Source organism: Syngnathus floridae, chromosome 10, assembly GCF_059516105.1.
Source record: "Syngnathus floridae isolate MCC-2025c chromosome 10, RoL_Sflo_1.0, whole genome shotgun sequence".
Lineage (NCBI taxonomy): Eukaryota > Metazoa > Chordata > Actinopteri > Syngnathiformes > Syngnathidae > Syngnathus > Syngnathus floridae.
The window spans coordinates 1,600,899-1,625,408 of NC_142422.1; the positions used below are offsets into that span (position 1 = coordinate 1,600,899).

At 44.2% G+C, this 24,510-nt stretch overlaps 2 protein-coding genes across 4 annotated transcripts; one reads left to right on the forward strand and one right to left on the reverse strand.

The window, feature by feature from the left end:
* The first annotated feature begins 1,763 nt into the window (after positions 1–1,763).
* Positions 1,764–9,745, forward strand: prdm1a (PR domain containing 1a, with ZNF domain). The gene is made up of 7 exons (XM_088386729.1): positions 1,764–1,977; positions 3,740–4,060; positions 4,541–4,660; positions 5,093–5,345; positions 6,519–7,426; positions 7,511–7,639; positions 7,714–9,745. Exons 1-7 carry the CDS (start codon positions 1,951–1,953, stop codon positions 8,164–8,166), a joined length of 2,211 nt encoding a protein of 736 aa, XP_088242855.1. The 5' UTR covers positions 1,764–1,950; the 3' UTR covers positions 8,167–9,745.
* On the reverse strand, positions 9,330–24,475 carry atg5 (ATG5 autophagy related 5 homolog (S. cerevisiae)). 3 transcript variants are annotated; one of them, XR_015860763.1, is made up of 9 exons: positions 24,352–24,475; positions 23,810–24,007; positions 23,601–23,728; positions 23,228–23,306; positions 22,973–23,135; positions 22,710–22,804; positions 17,341–17,458; positions 14,133–14,399; positions 9,330–9,443 (listed from the first exon to the last, which is right to left on the reverse strand). XR_015860763.1 is itself a non-coding variant. In XM_088386730.1 (8 exons), the coding sequence occupies exons 2-8, from the start codon at positions 23,915–23,917 to the stop codon at positions 14,263–14,265; spliced, it is 828 nt and encodes a 275-aa protein (XP_088242856.1). In that variant the 5' UTR covers positions 23,918–24,007; positions 24,352–24,475; the 3' UTR covers positions 13,405–14,262. The 3 variants fall into 3 exon arrangements, 2 of the variants coding, with proteins under 2 accessions (XP_088242856.1, XP_088242857.1); XM_088386730.1 differs by lacking the exon at positions 9,330–9,443 and having other exon boundaries at positions 13,405–14,399; XM_088386731.1 differs by lacking the exon at positions 9,330–9,443 and having other exon boundaries at positions 13,405–14,399; positions 23,810–24,015; positions 24,352–24,432.
* Between the last annotated feature and the right edge of the window lie 35 nt (positions 24,476–24,510).

Genomic DNA, 24,510 nt, shown 5'->3' on the forward strand with positions numbered 1-24,510 from the left:
TTGGTGATTTGCAGAATTATTATTTACAGTTAACGGATGGATGATGTGTGTGTTAGCATGCGATAGCTTAAGGCTAAAACATGAGTCACGTTCGATATGGTGACGTCACAGAAATTGAACCGCATTATAGCGAGGGATGACTGTACATACAGTTTGGGTATATGTTAGCATTAGCCAACATGCTAGCGGCCTGCTGGCAGGCAGCTGTGGACACATCTGTGTGTGTGTTGGGGCAGGAAGCAGTAGGCAGCCATTGATGTGGTCAGACCCTCTGTCACCAGCCAGGGAGGAAGGAGAGGAAGAGGAGGAGGAAGAAGAGCTTGACTATGTCTTCTTCTTTTTTGTTATAATTGTTTTCTTCTTCTCATGGCCGCGTTTCATCACACGCATTAGTTTTTATTTTTACTCTTTTGCATGAGTGTGTCCTTTCTATTTTTCGGGGCGAGTTCTGGTTTCCATTTCCGTTTCTATTTTGCATGCTGATTTTCCATGTGCATGGCATGTTCATGCGTTCATGTGTCATCTGCTTTGAGGAGGAACATGAACATTGTGTGTCTTTGGGAGCATGTGTTGTGCGGAATAAAGGATGTAAAAAGGTTTAGGGTTGACTTTTTAAAGAAAACTTTTTTGTAGAAGCATGAATGAATTATTTTTGGTGCATTTTCATGTGATGTTTGAAATGATCCTCATTTTCATCATCAAAATATTCTGGATGACGGCAAGGATGCAAGAAAAATAATCAAATGTTAATTTTCTTTCAAACTTTGATGATGATCTCAAATTATATTGATGTATTTTTTTAAAGGGACATTTATGGAGTAATGTCATTTTCACACATGCATTTTGGAGGGTCAAATAACTTCTTTTGAATCCATATAACACAACACGAGAGCATTTTGGCGAACGCTATTATAGAGAAAAGTGGAGAAAGTGCAGGAGACGAAGTCAACCTACCACACACGCAATGAAACATGCAAAATAAAGTGAGACTATGCATGATGTGGAAGAAAGACAAGCGCTGAGGACCAGTGCTGCCCCCTACAGGCAGCCTCTAAAACAGTGTATGAGTGTGTGTGCGTGTTTTAACATGCGTGTACGCGTGCGTGAGCTTTCCTCGGGAAGAAAGGGACTTCCTGTGACAGTGCGTGTGACTCAACGCTTCCCTAACACATACACACACTAGGTGCTCATCTTTTTGACTTGAAAACACACACAAAGTCAAATAAAAAATAAAATAATCAAATAAAAATTAGCAATTGTAAACTCATGACATAAAATCAACAAGATAATATAACACAATAAATAATAACTAATAAATAAAACAATGGAAAACTAATAAAGACATGCTAGCAAATAAAGAATAAATTACAATAAAAAAAGGCAGAAATTTAAAAATGATAAAATCAGGAATAAATAACAAAAAGGGCGGACTGATGCAGTAAATAAGAAAAATCAAAAATTAAACGTGAAAAAATCACTTAAATTAAAACCCCCAGATCACTACTTTACATAAAAAGCAAGGACGGATTAATAAAAAAAAACTGTTCTAATTTAACTTTAATTTAATTTTAATTTAACATCCACGCACGTCTGTGAAGGCTTCTTCCTCGCAAACGACTCATTTACATGTTTACATGTTTTGTGCACTAGGGGGCGTGACCCAAAATAGAGGAGGCGTGGCCCAATCTTTAGGGGGCGTGGTCATGCCTCTGAGGAGGCGTGGCCCCGCTCAAGCGAGCCGGCCCTCTTCGCAACATAGCAGGAGTCTCTCGCCTTGTCTCGCACACTCCAACGCGGCGCGCCGACGGCAACACACACGCGTGCACAAACGCACGCACACACACTCGCGAGGACGAGCGCGGAGTACCACAGCCACGAGAGGACGGCGTGCACCTGTCCCCCCCACGCCACACACTCGCACGGACTGAGAGGCCCGGACCAGACGTCCTTATGTGTGGATGGGACCAAAACTATACGGTGAATACTTTTTTTTAACTTTTGAACATTGCAGCGCTTTTTAATGGTTGGAGTTTTGCGCATGCATTATTCTTGGCGTGGAGCAAAATGTGTAAAAATAAGAATGAATAAGTATAAGTTTAAGAATTGAATTGGACTTTTGTTTTTGGATCAGAAGTCTGCTTGAGAGTTTTTAAGACTTGAATTGGATTTTAATAATTTTTTTGACAAGAAATGTGTGTTCACTGCTGAGGAAATTGGGAATTCAAAAATGAATATTTAGTGTTTGGATGTTTAAAGTGAAACATGCTTTAAAAGTTTATATGAATTATGAGTTATGGACAAGCATAAAGTGTAAAATTGTAATATTACATGTAGGAAGAAAAAGTTAATTAAATGTGTGTTTTTGCTTCAAAATGCCTGCCCCCAAAAAGTGTTTTGCGCTTGCATTTGAGTTTTCCCTCATTTAAAATTCAAGAGGTAATTTATTATTTGTGGACAAGAAAAATTTATAAAGATGTAAAAGTACACAAAATTAGATTCAGGAGGTCTAAAAAGTTTTGTCTTATTTTACGCTTTTTTAACTTGTAGGAAAATGTGTGTGAACTGCTGAGAAAATACATAATGGCAAATAAAGAATATTTAGTTTCAAAACTTTAATGTGACTTTTTGCTGTGTTTAAAAGTCCTTTCATTCACAGAGTGTACTTGAGTATTTTTTTGAAGTTCAACAGTGGTAATTGTGCACTGCTTACTTTTGGCTTAGAACAAAATTAGCAAGTAAAGAAAAGGTTTGCTTTTTAATCTTTAAAATGGACTTTTGAATAAACAACTAATGCATTATTGAGGACTGCTGAAATGGAGAATGAGCTAATTTTAGTGTTAGACACTGTGTGAATTTGTTACAATGTTTTAAAACAGCTCAACATTTGAGGGAAATGGCCTAATTTAGTATTTTGAAGTTTTGAATTTAGCGGCCTAATATTTTATGAAATCCTTTGTGTAGGATTTCATGCAACGACAAAAGTGTGCACTCTTACTGTCACAAAGATAAAAATAGGAAGTAAAAAAAAGGAAACTTTCGTGTGATTAAGGTTTGAATTTGAATGTTTTTAAGTCAAGTCACTTCAAATAGAGCAGCTTGATTAATTTTAGCATCCCATTATGTCATTAAAACTTTCACACACGCAAGAATGAATTCAGAACTCATTCATAAATTGACTTTAAAATAACCCTGCAATATTTTTTTTATTAAATTTGGTATATTGTAATGCTACGGTGTGTGCATTCCAACTTGATAATGACATTTTGACATTCAAATGGAGTTTTTTTGAATGTCATTTTCTTATTTTGCTTTTTTGCATCTTGGGCTGACGCAATATGTCATATTTGGTTTAACGTTGACGTATTTGATATTTGTTACCCGTTTTGAGTTCTTTGAGAAAAATGAGGTAAAACGCAGATTGACTTTGATTTCGTTTTTGTGTGTGCGTGTGTTGTTTGTGCTCCCACTGCCGCTACTGAATTGCTGGCCTTCCAAATTTAGTCTGACTCCGTCACAGGCACTTCCTTTGCTCTTGACTTCCTTACTTCCTCCGTCTTCTTCACGTGTCTGACTCACTTGAAAGTCATCTACTGCATTGTCGTCATCGGCCCAAAAAATCATCACTCATTGTTATTTCTTTCAAAGAGAACGACAGATGTATTTATTATTTTGTCAGTCTTAAAATGGATGATTTGTTTGCTATTCGTCATCGTAAAACGAAACCTTGTGTATTTCCCAGGCGACCTCTCAAAGCTCGGCCATGTTGACCAGTGAGGGGGTGCACACTATGGAGCAGGACGACGCCCACCACGCTGCCAAGATGGCCTCAGACGGCGTCCAGCCAGACACAGACATGGACACGGCAAATACAGCGGACCAGGCCGACATGACTCGCTGGACCGAGGCCGAGTTTGAGGAGAAGTGCACGTACATTGTCAAGGATACCATGTGGGAGGCGGGGCCGGAGGCGGACCCTATCGCCGCTAAAAGTACTAGCATCAGGGCACAAGCCTCGTTGCCCCGGAACCTCATGTTCAAACACACAGCGGACGGAAAAGAGGTAAGACACCAGCGCACACACATGTAAAGCAACCTTGCAAAGTAGCGCTAGCTAATAAAAAAGAAGCATTCATGGAAGGAGTCAGGCTAGCTACAATACTTCCTTCCGCCAATAGAGGGAGCTGTTCAATCCTCGACCACTATGATTTAAAAACATACATCTCCTTCACAAAACTTTTTTGCCAATACAGAAGTTATCTCGATTGCGTAAATTGACATCCCCCTTGCAGTCAAAAAGTGTGACGGTATAGATTATTTCATCAGGGTGTTTGTTATCCGCAGGAAGCTGAGAAGTGATAGCAAACAAGAAGTGAAAGTCCGGCCGATTGGAATGATTGCGTTAAAACCGTCATGACCGTGGTGAATAGATATCCGGGATCATAGTCAAATTGTAATCTATTTCATGACATTGAAGAAATGATCACGAATTAGACTTGTTTCCTTTTATTTGGCCACTCGACTAAAAGTACTTTGGGTTCAGGTTGTAGGCGTGTGCAGCCGAGAATACATCCCCAAGGGGACCCGCTTCGGACCCTTGGTAGGGCAAATCTACACGAGCGACAGCGTGCCCAAGGACGCCAACCGCAAGTACTTCTGGCGGGTGAGTGCATGTGTGCGAAGGGACTCTGGGGGGGACCACTTCCTGTGACATCACCGCCGCTGCCTTTGTCACAGGAAGTGTAAGTAACTCCGGCTTGTGTGAAAAAGCGAGAGGGGGAAGAAGTGATGTCACAGGAAGCTTCCCGTAAGTCCGCAACAGTGATGGGCTGACCCACTTTGTCACTTCCAGGAAGTACCCCCCCCCATTCCCGCTCTTCGTGTGTCATGATGCTAAGCGTTTTGCTACTTCCACCATTTTGTGGACAATTGACGCAAAACACAGTAAAAGCGGTCTACCTAAATGTAAAGTTGCATTAAAAGAATGTTTGCTGATATTTGTAGTTTGAGCTCAAATAAAGTACTATAAAAGCAACTGCAGTTAGCATCGTTAGCGAACACAAAGCTAATAATGTGTTTTTGTTTCTGCCTTCAGATCTACGCCGATGGCGACTTCCACCATTTTGTGGACGGGCTGGACGAGTCTCGCTCCAATTGGATGCGCTACGTCAACCCGGCTCACTCGGCGGCCGAGCAGAATGTGGCGGCTTGCCAGAACGGCCTGGACGTTTACTTCTACACTGTCAGGCCCGTGCCGGCCGGCGCAGAGCTCCTGGTGTGGTACTGCCTCGATTACGCTCGTAGACTACACTACCCGCCATCCGGTGAACTCATGATGCAGAAGCTCAGTAAGTAAAGTAGCGTGTGATTGGCTCACAACTTAAAATGCACACACAGCTTTAGCTAGCAGTTTTAGCTGATATTAACCAACCTTAATGTAGCATTAGCTAAACTGTCAGGAAAGAAAAAACATCAAAATAAAAACAGCATAAGATAGTCTAAGCTATTAAAAAGCAGCATTTTGGGGCAAGTTGATGACCCCAAAGTAGCCATTTGTCACACACATATGTACAAGTGTGTGTATGTGTTAGATGGCACTTTCTCCTCTTAGCGTCTTTGTAGTGTGAGTACTTAAACACACCATCCAGCTTTGTGTGTGTGTCACTTAAAAAGAACAGAAGGGAGCCCCCCCCCCCAAGGCCCTCATTGCGCCCTCCCCACCTTTCCCCTTCTCTTGAACTTCCTGTCTGAGCTGCTGACAGATTGAAATCTCTAAGATGGCGGCCATGTTTGTTTAGGTTTGTGAGGAGGATGAGGAGGAAGGCTAACTGATAACCTCCATGTTTACTCACCGACGCCTTACTACTCATTCACTCACTCGTGTGTGTGTGTGTGTGTGTGTTCGGGGGGTAACACACACATTGTATCACACATAATAGATGGCGGCCATTTAGCAGAGAGATGACATGTCTTAGCTTTTAAGAGTTTGGGCTGCTAATCCTTGCTTTCATCTCACCGGAATGTGTGTGACAGAGAGAGAGAGCAGCCTTAGCTAATAGAAAGCATCAGTAAAAGCAGTGTTCACTAACAAAGTGCTAGCGCATATACGGCAGCGTTAAAGCAACGTTAGCCAAAGTCAAGCATTGTACGTTAATAAAAAGGAGCAGTAAAGCCCCATTAGCTCATATAAGTTTTTATATAGAAGAAAACAGCAGTAAAACCAGTGTTAGCTAATGTCGAACAGTTTTAACTCGTACAAAGCTAATAAAGTTAAGCAGTAACGCTAATACAAAGCGGCGGTAAAGTGTTTTTTGTCTGCCCGCACCTTAGTGTGTTTACCTCATTCGCTGGTAACAAAATGTGTAACACATACACACACGTATACACCCCTAACTTCCTGTGCGGATCCTCACCTCGTCCGTCAAGCGCGTGTCACTTTGAGAACGCTAATGCACGTTTATCTCCCCAAAAGTAAACATCCGTCAAGACCTCTATTGATTTGACTTTTCCTGTCCTCGCAGAGCAGTCACTGTTGGAGGTGAAGCAGCATCAGGCGTCGGACCCCTCGCCTCCCCCCACTGTCACCCCTCAGCCCCCCAAGCGAGAGCACAGTGTCCTTTCCATACTACGGGACGTCCCCAAAAGTGAGCCCAGCTGCCCAGTGCCCACGCGCCCACGTTGCACCTACAGCCCAGAGCGTCCCTTGTACCCACGCGCCCTCTACCCAGCCCTTAGGGGGCACCCGGAGGACTTCCTCAAGGTGGGCACTCTGGGTTACCCCCGTTCCCCCGGCGACCAATCGTCAGCCACGCCCAGCCCGTCGGCGAGGAGCAGCCCGGAGAGCAGCCCCCAGGGAAGCCCGTCTGCACCCTTCTACCCGGGTGGACTCGGGTCATACCACAACTACTCGCCGTTACCCGCCGCTCCGCTATCGCCTTTCTACCCCCCAGGGGCATCCTACTCTCGCTACCTCCTGCCACATCACTACCCAATACCCGGGGGCGGCGTCTACCCCAGGATATACCCGCTTTATCTACCGCCCCATGTTCCCCTCCTGCCCTCGGACGCAGCCGGGCGTCGCTTTGTGATGTCTGAGGCTGCCCACCCCCCACGAGACTTCATCCTACCAGCGCCCACTAGCGCCTTCTCAGCCACCGCATCCCTCAAGGACAAGGCAGCAGTGCATCGTCCTTACGCTGGGCACCACTCCCCGTCCACCGGATCCCCCACCCCAGGGGTACCCAGCGAGCGGTCGCCCGTCAAGATGTGCGACTCAGATGAGGAAGCAGTGAACCTGGTGAAGGTGAAGCGGGGTGTCGGCTCAGCCGGCTACAAGGCGTTGCCCTACCCACTCCAGAAGCACAACGGGAAGATCAAATATGAATGCAACGTCTGTACCAAGACCTTTGGACAGCTTTCCAATCTCAAGGTAAAGGACCCCAATGTCAATGACTCTTAGGATGGTCACTATTCTCAGAAAGGATTATCTGACCACCGCTTTACTTTCGCCCAGGTCCATCTCCGCGTCCACAGTGGCGAGCGACCGTTCAAGTGTCAGACATGCAACAAGGGCTTCACGCAGCTGGCCCACCTGCAGAAACACTACCTGGTCCACACAGGAGAGAAGCCGCACGAGTGCCAGGTGAGGCTTTCGGCAGCATTTGGGGGTGAGGGCGAGCTTTATATCAGGGGGGCTTATATCTGTTTGTGTGTCAGGTGTGCCACAAGCGCTTCAGCAGCACCAGCAACCTGAAGACACACCTGCGCCTTCACTCGGGCGAGAAGCCGTACCACTGCAAGCTGTGTCCGGCCAAGTTCACGCAGTTTGTGCACCTCAAGCTCCACAAGCGCCTGCATTCCCGTGAGCGCCCACACAAGTGCCCGCAGTGCCACCGTCACTACATCCACCTGTGCAGCCTGCGCCTCCACCTCAAGGGCTACTGCCCAGTCGCCGCCCCCCACCCCGCCGCCGCGGACGAGGTCCAACGCGCCAACGAGGAAATCGAACGCTTCGATATGAGCGAGCACGCCGAGCAACTGGAGAGGCTCCGAGGCGGAGCCGAGTTGGACGCCATCCTAGAGAAGCAGGTTCTGGGAACGGCGTGGCGCCAGACCTCGGTTATTAAGGTGCGGTGCGAACTTGCCGTCAAGCAGGAGGCGGACCCTTGAGGGAGGGAGGGAGGAAGGGGGACCAACTTCAGGGACTTGCTACTCAGGGCTCAAATTTGACAATCACCCTACTAAGGTCCCCATTTCCACACTTTAATTTATTAGCTGGTGATGATGTTTCCAGAACATTCTTCAGGGTTTACAAGAATGATTCCACAATTTGACTGTGTCCCTTTACTACTTAATTTAAAACGACAGGAACAAAGGGCGAGTGTGTGCGTCGCAACAGTTACCTCAGAGTGCATGTGAACGTGCGTGTGAGAGTGCGTGTGTGTCAAGGGAAAGGCTGAAGACACAAACTTTTGTCTATTTATTTACTCTTCGGCTACTTGAAGAAGAAAAAACGGAAGTGGAGCGCAGCTTGGCAACATGTAGCACCTGTTTTGTCATTTTGTTTTGTTTGTGTTTTTGATAACGATGACACTGTCAGTGATGTGGATGTGACACTCCAAACCAAAGTTGACTGCATGGACTTCCAGAATGCAAAAAGCAGGAAGAATGTGAAGAAGGGACTTGGATTTGATTTTATTTATTGTATTCTTCATATGAATCTTAGGGTATTTCATTTTACTTATAAGGACATTTTCAGGAAGACGGACGTGACACTCAGAACCAAAGTTTACCAGACTTCCAAACACAAGACGTCCTCTCACATTGTGTTGCTTTTAAGTTTTATGTTTGTTATGGGTTGTTTCCATTTCATATTTGTAATATTCACATTTCACTTAAATTTTACGTTACAAAAATGTTTTTTAAATTTAATGAATACAATCTGTGACACTCCAAACCAAAGCTGACGGGACTTCCAAACTGCAGAACTATAAGAAGGGATTTTTTAAAAATGAATTTCGTTTTAAAAACTTTAATACTAACTTTAATCTCTTAATTTTATTTTTGTTTTAAAATTTTTGTTTGGCTATTTTTAGCAATTCTATTTTAATTTTTAATTTTTTTTATATTCATATTTGTTCATTTTGAGTTTTATCGTGTTCTTTTTGGTTTTTTCTTTGTATTTTTCAATTATTTTGTTTTTTTATCTCCAAATTCTTAATTTTTAAAAAAAAAATTGTTCTAAATTTTTTACTTTTCAAGATGAATACAAAATGTATTTTTCTTAATTTATTTTTCTAATTTGTTTCTTTGAAATTCTCATTTTGGTTCACTTTTTTTTTTGAAAGAAATCAATCTTTTTATTGGTTTAATATTCTTGTATTCTTACCACTGTCCGTATGTGACACTCCAAACCAAAGTTGACTGGACTTCCAAACTGCAAACGCCTAAAGCAGGAAGAATGTGAAGAAGAAATCAAGGGACTTTACGTTGTTTAATCCTGGCCCTTCCCTCAAGCACATTTCTTATGCACTGGCCCCGCCCACTTTCTCATCTTCCTCTTGACCAAAAAGTGTCTCGTCTGTTCTTCATGAGCTTTAACTCCACAAACTCAGTGCGTGTGTGTGTGTGTGTGTCTCTGTGTTTACATGCTGGTTGGTTTACAGATTGTTTTATTTATGTGCAAAAATGTCCAAATGTGTAAATTATGATGAGAATTATTATAAATGTTCACTGCTTTTAATCCAAACCCTGGCATGTTGTTATTCAAGTCTATAAGAACAAAAGAAAAAAAAAATGGTACACTTTCATCACTAACACATTCTCACTGAGAAATTTGAATAAACACATTTATATATATTTTTTTTTCAATTGTAGTTTTATTAGCCAAATTATACATTTTCCACAGAGGGCGGATTAGTCTCAATATATGTATATAATGCTAATACAGTCATATATTTAGAAATTTTTATGAGCTGCAGGTTTGCTGGATTATTGTTTTTTTAAAACAAATTACAATTTACATATTACATATTGCGCAAGCAGGTCCGATTTAAAACCTGAAACATCAAAAACTTGATGTGCTAGAAAAAAGTAGTTTCTAAATCTGAGTTAAAATAACTTTAGCCATCTTTGATTAAAAAGTATCTTTTGACCATTGTTATATCCACATACGAATATTGGAAAAAAAAAAAAGTATCACGCATCTTGTCCGGCTATACGGTAACATGTGAGTCTCGGACAAGCTAATAATAGTCGAGAGGGAATAATAATAAGTAGCAGCTGTCCTCGCTTTGCTGACTGCTCACATTTGCTGTCGCTCGTCTTCACAATTTACTTTTTTTTTTTTATGACGAGGCAGGAAGAAGAAAGTCGTCAACGTTTATGTTGCTCTGGCGTCCGGCAGGAAATGGAACACGGACCTCCCGAGGCCTGCCGCGACCGAGCGCTTTCATCATGCCGCCGGACGACATACGCAACTTTACCTGACAACCGCCTCTCGTCTTACAGAGTCGCCCCAACGTATCCCAGATGACTTTTGGCCTGGTTCTCCAAATGTCAGCAAGCGTTCAGACTCAGAGCTGGCTTAGCTACATTTACTTTCAAAATAACTTTTGGGATAAATTCTTAAATTTCTTTTGGTGTCCAAAAATTCTTTTATACACATCATGTCCACACATGTATTTTTCCAGGAGTAAAAGGGATTTCCAGCCTACTCCCCCCCCCCCCCAAGGTATTTTTACGGTAAATACGATGGAAGTCGTCGCGGAGGTCCGGCGGACGGGATGAAGGCTGAATCATCATCCTCATCCTCATCCCGTCCTTACTCAGTGTAAGGAAGACTAGTTGTTTGAGAGCAGCCAGCGAGGAGCCAATCATCAGTCATGACCTCCCCCAAGGCCCCCGAGCGCCACACGGTGTTTACTAATAATACCGCTTGTGCTTGAGCGTGAGACACTTTCAAGAAAGGACATCAAAGCTCGTCTAGCCTCTCCGCATCGTCATCCTCATCTTCCTCCTCGTGTAATAGCCGCTTGTTGGAGCTCTTGACAACACTTTAATGACAGCTTTGAGCGTTTATGACGTGACGTGCATGCACGGGCCAAGTTTCGTTTTCAGCATCGCTGCCCTGTTTTTCGGTCTGGTGAATGCAACGTTTAGAAAAGCAAAATCATGTCAAGCAAATAAAGGCCAAGGAGAGCAAAACGAGACCAACTCCCCCCCCCTCCGGAAAAATAAATGATGACATCATGCGAGAGCTGAGTTCACTTTCCACTTCTGTTGATTTATAATTGTTGAGAATATCTCAAGACTTGAAGCCACAATCAGATAGACGACTTGCGTGATTTTCCATGTTATGAGCGGTGGTTGATCTCAGAAAGCTCATTTCATGCAAAGGCTGCACGTGGCCTCACACTTGTTGCCATATAACACGCCGTGTGTGTACGTGTGTGTGTCTGTGTGTGTCTGTGGGGCATGTTGCGGCTTTTATTGCAAAGGGGGAAAGTGGTGAAGTTTCTTAAGGAATGTCTGCACTGCATAATTGACTTTGTCACGTTATACACAAACACTGTTGCGCTGACTACACTAATACACACTATGTGTGTGTATGTGATGACTATTTAATTAAATGTGTTAAGAAAATTTAAAAATATTGGAAAAATGTATGTGAATGTTAAGGAAAATATTGCAAAGTAAGAAAAAAAGATCACAACAATTAATGGTTAAAACTGGAAAATACATAATAATATTAGACAAAAAACATGCATGTAATGTCAGAAAAATAAATTCATGAATAGAAGAAAGTTCCCAAAAATATTTAACCGTCGGAAGAACTAAATTTAGAAAAAAAATGATAATTAGGAAAAAATTGGCAAATTATGCAAATATATCTGTACAAAAAAAACAAATAGAATTCACGGGGACGTCATGCAAACGTCACACACAAGGACCCGAGCCAAAATTCAAATCCAGAACCGGACGCGCCAACTAAACAATTCTACCGTTTGCTCTTGTTTCTCAAGAGGAATCTCGGCCTGTCAGGATGTTTCAGATGTCTGCCATTTTCTACTAAATACTACTGGTGTTGTAAAATGGACGTTCCATTGCAATTCGTCAGGCAGCCCGTGGGTATGTGCACGAGTACTGTACGCTAGTCAGACGGCGGCTCGGATGAGGAGAGGCCCGTAAAAAACTGTGTGTCAGCTGGGACCAGACATTCATTCATCGCAAGACTTCATTACCCGCACACAAATACACATGTGCACAAACACACACATGCACACACGCTGAGCTTGAGTCAACACCGTAAAGCCGCCATCCCATCATGCTCGGCGGCGACCACTCTGCCGTGATGACATGATCCGTGACATCATTTTAAACACATGCGCTATAAATTAGCAGTTTCGAAATGCAAGCGTGGTCGGCAAAAGTACTCGCATGCTCTACGTAACGACAAGTACTGAAGCAGAAAAGTAAAAGTGCTGATCTAACTATTAAGTTAGAAAAAAAACAATCCATGCACACTCGGGGTCAATTAGACAAAGTGCTTTTTGTTGCCATATTGAGAAGCTTCATTTAGACAAAAGCAGTGCTTTGCTTTTTGTGGTACCCAGGACTATACTGACGTGAGTTGAGGAGCCTCATAACTATTTTGAATTGGTGAAGTTTTATTCAGACAAAAGTAGTGCTTTACTTGGGGGCATATATTGAAGTGGGGTTGAGGAGCTTCAATTAGACAAAAGTAGTGCTTTGGGTTTCTGTGTCATTCTCTGCCTAAATTGAAAAAAAATGCCTATTTGGAGTTTGCTTTCGTATATCGGGAAAAAGTGGATAGAAAAATAAATACTAAATGCAGTACTAAAGTATTTGTACTCGGTTACAAGCCCCCAGGGGGGGGCCATAACTGCTGTCTGTAATTATGTACGCGTACTCATCAGAGCGTCGCGGAGCAGCCACAGGCTCGTCTGACAAGACAGTTTAGTGGGCTCATTAGCGAGCGGGGGTACAAATGACTTGTATGGGGGGGGGGTCATTAAACTGGCGAGATGAAGGAGGAGGAGGGGCACACGGAGAAGAAGAAGCTTCAAAGCCGGCGTGTCGGAACACAAATACCTCAAGCGTCGCATGATTAAAAAAAGAACGGTTGAAAGCGCTCGGCGCTGGAAGAAAGAAATTGCGCAACAGACGATGGGTCCGACCGGCCCCCCGTTTACTGAACATTTTGGGATGCTCGTGAGTCATTGGTGACACGCAACAAAGTCAGTCCCGTCTGGCTGGGCCTCGGCCATCTCCACACGGGGACACCGCGTGATGTTGGCTGGAGAACATGCGCGAGGAGGACGAGGAGCGAGGGGGGGGGTGTCAACAAAGACGAGCGAGTGAAGTAACAGACAAAGAGGAGCTAAATGGAGAAGTGAGGCGACCGCGTAAACAAGGCGGCTGTTTATTGTTGTCTCGGACCAAAGTGAGGGAACACGTGAAGGACATAACAACAAAGCGGGCGTAGAAAAAGTGACATTGAAGTGGTCGTAAAACTACAGAGGCTGCGACATGAAAAAGTCAAAATGATGGCTAGGATATCGATATGTTGGGAGCACCAAATGCTAATTAGTGGTCACAAGATACAAAATGGCGAGTTCATTTTTTTTTTACAACTTTCAAATGACATGAATTAGATGGACAACAACAAGTATTTTTAGTAACTTTGCATCATGTGATGTTTGAAATCGGAACGTTTCCAAAATTGTTAGCTTAACAGCCTTTTCCAAGTTGAGATCAAAATAAATAAAATGTTATTTCAGTATGTCTGGGTTCCTATTGTTTGTTGAATTTCTTTTCAGAAACGTGGTTAATGCTACTTGGCTGATGCTAATGCTAATTTGTGACCTCGAAATCTCATTTGGGGGTTAAATTATTATTATATTATAGGTAAATTATTTTTGCAAAATCCTCGTATGTAACGGTTAAGGCTTCGTATGAACCTGCTTGTTGGCCGTTTTCAGAGTATTTAAGTATTTATTCAATATCCTTGACGTCCAGGTGAAGGTCCATGTTCTCGTACGCTCATTGTCCTCACCCGTAGGACAAAATGAGTCTCAAGGATTTTGCATAAATGCTCAAGTGCTTTTCCTTACCCGGGCTCAAACTGCAGATTTGTCCCACGAAGAAGATGCGCATCAGAGAAAGTTCTTTGGAGAACATCATCATCATCATCCTGCGCTTTGAAAGCGTTTATTTTTATCGTTGGTTGCCATGGCAACGGTCTCAGTCGGAGGGCGCCGGTATTATGCAGATGTGCAAAAAGTTGTCAGGGTGGCTGAGGTGCTCGCTGAGCCACTGCAGCGGCGTTTCCATCAGCGGCTCGATGCCGTGGATCACCACCTGGTGGCGCCGCTCCTCACCTGCGGGACCCACGAATTTAATCGGACTTCAGTCGACTATATTAGGACTTGCGGTCATCATGTTTTTGTATAAAAAAAAAGAAATCTGCAAAGGGGAGATACACAATAATAATTTAAAAATAAAATAAAAATAAACAATTATCAATAATGAAGCGCTCGACATCAACATTGACTTTTTACTTCAAGTCGAGAAAGGTTTTGAAGTGGTGAACATGTTCAGGCCGGCGGCAGTTGATTATCAACTTTCGCTTTGACACTTTCGGTTTCGCATCGACAAACACGGCGAGCAGAGACGGCCCGCTAATAAAGAGCACGGCGGCAGAGTGACCGTTGTCGGCAAAGAGCGAGCGAGCGAGCGAGACTCCAGCGTTCCGTTTCGGAACGTCGGAAGCGGCAGACCGAGCGCCGATTTTAGAGAGTGAGCAGGTTTCGGGTGCTGCGGCGGTTGGCATTCGGCAACAACGCCCTACTGAGATGACTTGGTGCCGCCTTTGCTTTTGTGTGTGTCTGTCTGTGTGTCTGTGTGTCTGTTGTATACGAACAGTATATTTTTTTTAGGGATGTTCAATACAACTTTGTTACAGACTGACAATGGGAATATCAAATCTTGATCAGTCACCGATACCAAGTGCCGATTGAGAATTTTTATTTCCAGAAAATATTTCAAATTTAGACCTATTTACAGTTGTTCTAATTTTTAAATTATAAAACAACCAAGATACCGGTATCGGCCTCCGTCGCGAGTACCGATACCAGCAAGGTATCGGTACCGATACCGATGATTGGTACTCGTCCATCCCTGTTTTTTTTTGTTTTGTTTTTTTAAATACGCCTTTGCGTGGCCTTTTTCGTTGAAAATTTCCAGTTTAAATGCGGGTCAATAAATCCGATGGCGGTATCACATCACGCACTTTTTCAGACACGCAAACACTTGCGAGTGGGTGGGGTCTAGTCCACGAATGAGAAACGGGGGGGAAAATATCAGTGGGCTCAACCCCGCGCCCACTCGAGACACACACACAAACATTTATGCTACATTAGACACGCACGCACGCACACGGTCTGACTAAGCATCAACATCACGGCAGTTGATGTTTTAATTAACTCAGAGGGAGCATGTGGAGGGGGCGGGGCTACGCATGTCACTCAGGCCGCACGGGGGCTTTCCCTCCGCTTGGTCGCAAATAACAAAAATGGACGTGTCGCGCTGCGGCCGGGAGGAAAAAAAGGCTTACGAGCCGTCTCAAATGTGTCATGCGTGGGCAAAGGGTTGCTCAACAACACCCCTGAAGTACAAGTCAGACTTTTTCCCGTTGCATGCTGGGAACGGCCGAGCTGGGAACCCCCTTTGACAAACGCTAGACAGTTTATTGATTATTTGGAGCTGGTTGGACCAATTAAAAGTTGGCTGAGATTTTTTTGATCTAATCAAACGCCGAGCCTCAGACACAACATGCTCATTTGAAGTGCTTGAGATCACAGAAGCTCTGGGGACCCCCACGTTTGGGGGGGGATGTGAAGTGCGGAACAATAGCGGAGGCAAAGCCCACTGCCGCCCGCCGCTAACACACGACCCGCTGGCTCTAATCCAAACACTGCCACTATCTGCCAGACGAGCAGGCCACAAAAGAGCACTTTCACCTTGATCAGGAGAGACGGAGACTTGATGTCAAAGACATGAAAGCGGGGTGAAGACAAGAGCTGGAGGAAGGGACTACACCTGACTGACACCTTGAAAGATAAACAAGGGCTCCTGGATCAGGAGAAGCCAAGATCTTTAACATCTGAGCCGAGAGGGAGGAAATGAGATGAGAGTCTGGATTATGTCTGTTTGTCTTTATTCTTCAGCTTTACGCACATTTGATTTAATAAGGTTTAGTTATTGATTTAGGTAAAAATGTGGTGTTGGAAAGGATTTCTAAAAAGTGGAGGAAAAATATTTTTTATTTAAGTAGTTTCATTTTTATTTTTTTACCATTGCATTGATGTTTTATGTTCAATTCTTTTTTACTTTGTTGCTGCACTATAAATGAAGTCACATCATACAAAAACTGTTTTGAAGTTTTTCAAAGGCCCCCCCCCCAGTTTTGAATGTCCAGGTGACATTTTAAAAATTAAAATACATGAATTAAAAAAAAAAGTTAATTATTTTTATGCAGGTATATTTGTATTTTTTTATTTATTAAAACACTATTATTGTGGTTAATGTCAGCAATATACATTAAAAACACGCATCCATATTTGGTTCATCTAAATAAAGCGATTAGAAGTTTTTTGAAGTTTTTCAAAGCAGGTGACATTTTAAAAATGAATACACATGAATTTAAAAAATTTTCATTATTTTTATGCAGCTATATTTGTATTTTTTTATTTATTAAAACACTATTATTGTGGTTAATGTCAGAAATATACATTAAAAACACGCATCCTTATTTAGTTCATCTAAATAAACCGATTAGAAGCAATATCAGTACAAACCATTTGCAGAATAATAAAACATTCTTGATAAGAATAAAAATAACTATGCTATATTTTTTTGTATTGGCTTATGTGCTGACGTGGACTGAAAGTGAATGAGGCAACCAGGTAGGTAGCCAGACGCAGAGGCGGTTTGTGTGTATGTGTGTAGGTGGGATTGCTCAGTCTCCAGCGAGCAGGTGAGTCTCCTGCGGGTCGTCTGTGCTGACGCTCCATTGTGTCCTTATCTACTTCCCCTCTTCAGTGTGTTTAGACTGCTGCTGCTTCCTCTCATCTTTATTTGGGCCACACACACACATTGCCTACGTGTGCGCACTCTGATTTTATTTACTGTTTACATGTAAGGGATGAGGCAGAGAAGGTCCCTAATAAGAGCTAGCGAATAGTGGTAAATGTGATTTTTTTTTTTTTATGGCGAGAGTGGACTGGTAAATCCCCGTGTGTGTGTTTGTGTGTTACCTACCGTCATTAGTGAATGCCGCAGGGTACATTTCTTTGAGCAAGTCGCCCAGAGTGTGAACGTTGCCTTCAGGTGAAACAGGTCGAAAGAGTTTCTGGATGAAGGGCCTGTCACTCATTGTCTGCAGCAAAAGAAAGAATTAAGAGTCATTTTTTGTTCTTGGCACCTCCACTGTGTTCAAATAATTTGCTTAATAGTTATATAACACGGTGACACAAATGCTATTCGTTAGCATGTCTATGGTGATTTGCATTGTTTAATAGCATTAAGCTAATTGGACTTAGTTACCTGGTAGTTTTTGTTTCGTTTGACAGTAATTTTGTGGTGAAAAAAAAACCCTTGAAGACTTGTTTATGATTCAGCTTGGTCACTTGCCAACCCATTCATGTGTTTCACTTCTTTCCGGAAGCATCTGCACATCGATAGTTCACAAGAACTCTGAGAGGCGAGGGAAGAAGAAAAAAAACTTTTTTTTCCCACAGACACACCCACGTCCTGGATTGCACCTGTTCGGTTCTACCGAGCATTCCGCCGTGTATGCAAATGAGTCATTCCAGCATTTGGCGTTGCGCTAACCGGAAGGCTGAAAGACGACGCGGGGAAAGTCCGAGGCGCAGATCGAAAGCGATGCATGAGCCATCGACTGCTTTTTTAGCTGCAGATGCTGGGATGTTGCGCAGATCTGCATCAGTCTGGAAGTCATCAGACGTGTTTACTGGGCTGCAGAAGAACGCCACTGGCCCGGCCTCAAGGTTAAATGAATCACGATAATCATGTATCGCTTATTGATTCTACCCCAAGGGGTTCAGAGGTCAGAAGCATTCTTTCCCCTTTCGCACGCCAAACTCTTTCCCCGAAAATAAGAAGTGAATTCGACGGAATTTTGGTTCAAGATGGACTCGGTTGTATAACTCGTTCACTGCCAGTTGAAATGGATCTTTGTCGGCTATTGGATTAATTTCGCATCTGATGAGTAACGTCCAATTTGGAATGACAACACTTGATTGATGGATGGTTCGGTGTAGACACACTAACCTAATCTAAAACGGATTGATGATGTCGTTGGGTCGCGGTCCAGCGCGGCTAATGAATAAGCACGGCTGCTGTGTCATCGTGATGGCGTTTTTTGGCCGGAGCCCGTCGGTCTTCACACCTGGCGGCGCCGACCCGATCGCACCTTGTCGACACCGGAGCCGAGGTGTCGAACAAGATCCCGAGGGGGGACACGCGATAGGCTCTAATCATGAGAGACGTGAAAAGGAAACCAGTGTGCGGCAAGGTCGGGTGACGGCGTGGTAACGACACACCGCCGAGCAAAGGTGGCGTGGAAGGCGTCAAAGGCCACGTTACGCAGAAAGATTGAGTCATCGCATGCTTTAGAGCGCCTCGTCGTCCCGAGCCAAACAGGGAGAGTAAGTGACAGCGACTCGGATGCATTTTTAAAATGTGGCCGGTCGATGAATAATGAAACACCCCGCGGGGGCTATCGTTTCCCGAGGTGATGAAGACACTTTCTTTTGAGCCGCCCCGACACCTTAGCTGGCCGGGCGACACCTCGCTCTCACTCGGTGAAAAGAGCGGCGGAACTCAACACGTAGCCTAATTGTCCGCGGAGGGGATTTAATCCGGCTAAGTGATGGCGGTCAAATAAACCGAGCGAACGGCGCTGTCAATCAAGAGTCGTTTGTGTGAGCCCGTCCGTCCATTTGCCAATTAAAATTCCACCCGCTTGTCAGGGAACTCGAAATGGCCTCAAGACGCCTGATCTGATGATGGAGCAGTTCTAGATATTTGATCTTTTGTCAAAATGTTTTTTTTACCTATCATAGTATGTCTGGAATTTACTGTACAGGTACGACCGCTCGTAAATAAAAATGGACTCCGATTCAGGTTTGGTTGCATTCAGAGTCTGTTCGAACAAATGCCAGCAAGCTGATAACGATCTGAAATGCGGTTAAGGGAACGAATCCAACACACGGCAGAAACATGGAATTAATTATGTCGACAATAACTCGGCGTTCCCGTTAGTGTCGAGACGGATCGCGACACGTCCGTCGGCGGTCACGGCCGCGCTAAGAAGTTTTTACAGTAAAGCCCGGCGTGACGTTCTCGTCACGCGTTGCCTTTGGCATCTTTCTAAAGCGCGCGGAGCATTCCCGCGTGTTGTAATTGTCTGTCGAGTCAGCCCGCCGCCCCCTTCGCAGCGAGCCATTACGAGATATCTGGGAGGCAATAAAACATGTCTTCTTCTAAGCACGCAGCTTCCAGAGAGGCGGGGAGGGGGGGGGGGCTGCTGAGTCACAGAGCGGGAACAACGAGGCGTACCTGACAATGTTTTGAGAATAGGGCAAGGCCATTATCAACAACACATTGGATGAGAGTGGATCAGTTTTTAAAAATGGACCAAATTGATCAAAATGACCCAACACAATGGAAGCAAAGCACTACTTTTGTCTAAAATGCTGCTCCTCATCTTATCGACATACTGCCTTGGCACCGATGTATCGTAACAAGATGGCGGCAAAATTGCTTTTTTCATTTATTTCATTTTTCATTTCTGAATTCGGGGTCCCAAGTACGAGCGAGAGACGCAAGATGTTGATTTAGCGGGCGTCCCCGAGACGGACGGACGGACGGCTCGGCGTAATGAAAAGTGTACGTGACGGCGGCGAGGCCTCTTTGTCCCGGCGGCTGCAGGCCAGACGGAAATGAGCCCTCTGTTATTTGGACTCGCCGTTGTCATTAATTGTGTCGGCATCAAACGCAGCACATGTTATTTACACTAAAGACCGCAATCTGCCTTTGAAGGATGCCAAGCATGTGTTTGCCTGCGTGCGTGTGTGTGTGAGTGACTTCTGAGGGCCAGACAGCTTTGTTCTGGAATTTCGGCTGTCTTCTCGCATCCATGTTCACTTTCTCCACGCCGGCGTCGTGTCACGACACGTCGGCCCAGATAAACGCCGGATTTGCCTTCCCTCTCGTCCGCCAGTCTTCCTCGTTCGTGATTGTGAATATTTAGCGGTCGGGCTCGGCATACCTGTCACGTTATCGTGTTTTCTTAGCGTGACCAAAATTGTGTTTATTGTTCATTAAGTAGTTAACTGTTCACATTTGGAAGAGGTCCGATTCAGATCCGAGTAGATCTGATTAACTCCTTCACTGCCAACCCGGTTAATATCTTTGACGTCTGTAACCGTCAATGAATGAGTTAAGTTTCCGACAATGCATCTTAAGAAACAATAACACTTAATTAGACGAGACGAAAATAAAATTCCAAGTTCAGCAAGTCTTTGGTCTGGATGGACTTACTGAGTGAATATTTTGAGAACATCTTGCTCCCAATCTTTGACTTAGTGTTCCGCCGGGTGTAAATATTTAGCATCTCGTTTCCAAAACAACGGAAAGTTTGGAGTCACGGGCCGAGAATCGCTGGCCGGCAGGTTTTTTTTTTTTCTTTTATGGCGACGACAAGTGCACCGTCTGAGTGGGCGTGTCAAAGTGGCTTTAAAGGGCCACATTTTACTGCGGCACACAAGAATGTTTGTCTAAAGTGCATTAAAAGGCTTTATGGCACACGAGATGAGAGAATAAAGACGAGAGGCAGCGGAGCCGTCGTGACACGCCGGATGATCAATCACGGCAAACAACAAAGCATCACATCTGCGCGGCTCGCCGACAGTATTTTTTGAGCCGGCGGGCCGACAATGAGAGCGAGGGGCTTTTCCCGACACCGCAAACGTCCTGATACTCAAAGCTCGGCTTGTTTTTCCCAAGACAAATCTGTTCCACATTCTCTCATCGGATTCGTCGTGACTCTTCAGTGACCGCCGGGCATCAAGAAGATTTATAGTTATATTTCCCCTTCCAATGTGGGAGTCGCCTGGCTTCCTGGTTGATGAGCTCGATGCCCCCACCCTCGGGAAAACCTCGGGACAGATCTCGAATCATATTTTTCTACATCTACCGAGGTATTCTTACCTGGATTTTTTTTTTTGTAAGCGCATCAAGCATTTATTGAAACTGCCGAATTTGAATGTGACTGAGACTTTAATACTGATGAGTCGCAAAATTAGAGATGACATGCGTAGACACCACAAGATGGCGGCGATGCACTACTTTTGTCTAAATGAAGCTCCTCAACTCACTTCAACAAAGTAGAACTCCGGTCAAAACAAAAGCTCCTTAACACGCTACAACATTGTCAAAACGAAGCATCTCAACTCGGTACCCTGACACCAATTTGCCACAGGATAGCAGCAAGGCGCTACTTTTGTCTAAATCAAGTTCTTGCACCCAGTTCAATTTCGTTTTTCAGCCCGGCTTTGGTTTCTGTCTCTCCAGTCAGGGGACTTTTCACCTGAGTCAGGAGTAAAGCGTGGCGGATGTGGAGGCGGCAGCGGACAAGCGACCTGAGGCAGCTTGTCCACTTACGCCTCCGGATCAAGCGCCCTGCCTGCCCCCGTCATCACAAAAGCAGCGATGACATCATCTGTTTGGTGTACAGATGAAGATCTTGCAACTGGATGGAAACTGTGACGTGGGCGGGTGACAGACAAGAATGTCGTGTGGTGATCTGAGCATCATTTACAATAAAACGGGTCCTTGCGTTGAAATTTTGCCAAATTAAGCACAACTGGCGCAGTAACGATGAAGCGTTGGTTTCTTGGCTGTCATTTCGGATTTCAAAATGTAATCTAATTGAATCTCAACATAGTTTTATGATTAATATTGCATTTGCAAAATCCCCCCATTTATATGAATCTCAGGGGGCGGCCATTTTGTCACTTGCTGTCAATTAAAAATGACATCACAGATGCTCAGGGCTCAGCTAACGACCAATCATTTTATATTTGAGTTGACCTTATCCTACCAATACTTTTGCAACATTTCAAGCACCAAAATGCCCTGGAGCATATTCACAAGAAGAGGCTTCGAGCGGTAGCTGCTCATTTAACAGTAACGTCACGCAATTCTCCGAAACCGGCTTGTGTTTTTTCAAGGTGGTGATGGGGCTTTTTTTTTTTTTTTTTTTTTACGACAGCGTCAGAAACAAAGAGGCTGTGTTTGTCGCTGTCGGGGGAAGGCCCTGAAGGCTTGCACAAGCAGGTGAGGCTTTGAGGTAAAAACCTGCATCCAAAACATGTGCTGCTATGTGGAAAGTGCCAGGAAATTGCGGGAATCTGCTTTGCTCAGAGGTGATTTCCCCTTAAGGTTCTTATTCGACCCTCTAGCGCCATTTCGAGATGTGATTCACAACCGTGCTTGATTTTGAATTTCACTTCCCGTGAGTTGGTGGGTGAATTGAGACATTAATATTTGCCGGTGTGCCTTTGGGTTTTTTCTCATATCAAATACGTGTGGATGCTACTGACCTGATATATTCTGAAGGGGATGTATCGGAATCCTCCCTCTTCAGTGGGATACTCCATCAGTTTCCTGTTCATGGCCCAGAATTGCTCAAACTTATCTGCAAATAAACACAAACGCACCTGTCAAGTGAAGTGGGCGTGTTGGAGCAGGTCAGAAGGCAAAAGGTGAACGTTATCTGAGCGAGGACAACGTGACTGTTAATAAGTTCATGTTCATTTTATTTGCCCAACAGCTGCTCTTGAACATGCGCGTGTATGTTCCTCACCGTGCTGCAGGCCCATCCACAGTTGCTTGTGGTCCTTCTTCTGCATATCGTTGACAACTTGGCTCTTGTGTTTGAGCGCATCGGCTTCCTTAATGCTGGACATGAAGTGGGCCTCCACTACCGAGCTGCACATGCAGTGGAGAAGGTCCTGGTTCGGAAAGTTCTGTAAAAAAATTCGTGTTAGCCACATGTCATATTTATTACCTCAATGAGTGACTTAAGAAATGTAAGAGGAGAGTTAAGGAGAGCCGTTACTTTAAAGTGCACAGTGATGCTCCACGGCAAGACAGAGTTGGAAGCGTGGAGGTCAAACAGAACACCGATTGGATAGTGCCTGAAATTGGAAAATCAATTTCTGTTTGAACAACTAAATACTGAGCAATGTACTCTGTGATTTGTATTTCCTGGAACTACTACGGGCTGTGATTGATTCTAATTGTTGCGCGGGGCCACACTGACACCATGTGGATAAACTTGGGATTGCACTCAGAGTGAGAGCTCAGGTGTCACAATGATAGGAAATCTTAATTAATTCAACAAATAATCCAGAAGTCTTTAAAATGTAAATGGCCAGTGAGCTGGAATATTTGTATTTTCGACCAAGCAGCATAATAGCGACAAGCCTCACCATTTGAGCGGCGTCCCTTCATATTCAAACCACATCTCCCCCGCTTCCTCGGCCCTCATCACTTTCAGGAAGTGCTTCTTCACTTTGTCCGTGACCAGCGTCAGGTAGCTCACCCTGGGCAACAACAACTGTGGGAAAACAAGTAGCTCACTGTCTTTGACTTCTTCTGACATATTGACAAGTTGATGAGTGACGAGTGTTTGACATACATAGTAAGGCTCCGCCTCTCTCTCAGTCACCTCGTCCTGGTTGAGAGTGAAGCAGGCTGGGATCCGGCCGAACCAGACGTCTCTTAACACGTCTTTGTCATCTGCCATGTTGCTGCTGCTTCTGCTGCCCCTCCCAGAGGCTCATATAGACTGGACACCTCTCAAGTCAGAGCCGAAAGTCCAGAAGCGCACAGCTTCCTGTTGTACCAGAAAAACACATTTGACATTATTTGGGCAATTTCACCTCATCAATCCTAAATGGAACCATCCATCCTCCACTGGTGTTGTTCTCATTAAATATACACCAAGACATAATAAACGACATGCATTGAAATGGCGTCTTCGACTGTATTATTTCATTAAGTGAGCCACAAAAAGGAGGGAAAAACTAGTGGTAGCACATAAGCTAGCTAGCATAGCTAGTGGAAAAGCTACGCGGAAGTGTTTTAAAAAAAAACGTTACGCGGTACTGACTTGGCTTTTCAGAGTTTGTCACGACAAACGGGTATGTAACGCGTGTGTAGGAGTGGATAAAAGCCTACTTTTGTCGGCGTTTTGCGGTTAAATGGCTGGGAAGAAAGGAAAAGTGTTACAGCGATGTTGTCATTCCCGGGTGACTGACAGCCGAAGAAGAATGCTTTGACAACAGCGACCACTAGAGGCGACTGGCAACTTGACGAAAGCGCCAAAAATAATTTAGT

Coding starts and splice junctions, on each gene's coding strand:
- prdm1a (XM_088386729.1), top strand. CDS start 1,951: ATGTGTGGATGGGACCAAAACTATACG. Junction 4,661..5,092: donor ACCGCAAGTACTTCTGGCGG/GTGAGTGCATGT, acceptor TTCTGCCTTCAG/ATCTACGCCGATGGCGACTT. Junction 7,427..7,510: donor GACAGCTTTCCAATCTCAAG/GTAAAGGACCCC, acceptor ACTTTCGCCCAG/GTCCATCTCCGCGTCCACAG.
- atg5 (XM_088386730.1), bottom strand. CDS start 23,917: ATGGCAGATGACAAAGACGTGTTAAGAGACGTCTGGTTCGGCCGGATC. Junction 23,136..23,227: donor GCATCACTGTGCACTTTAAA/GTAACGGCTCTC, acceptor ATTTTTTTACAG/AACTTTCCGAACCAGGACCT. Junction 14,400..17,340: donor TGCGGCATTCACTAATGACG/GTAGGTAACACA, acceptor TGGGTCCCGCAG/GTGAGGAGCGGCGCCACCAG.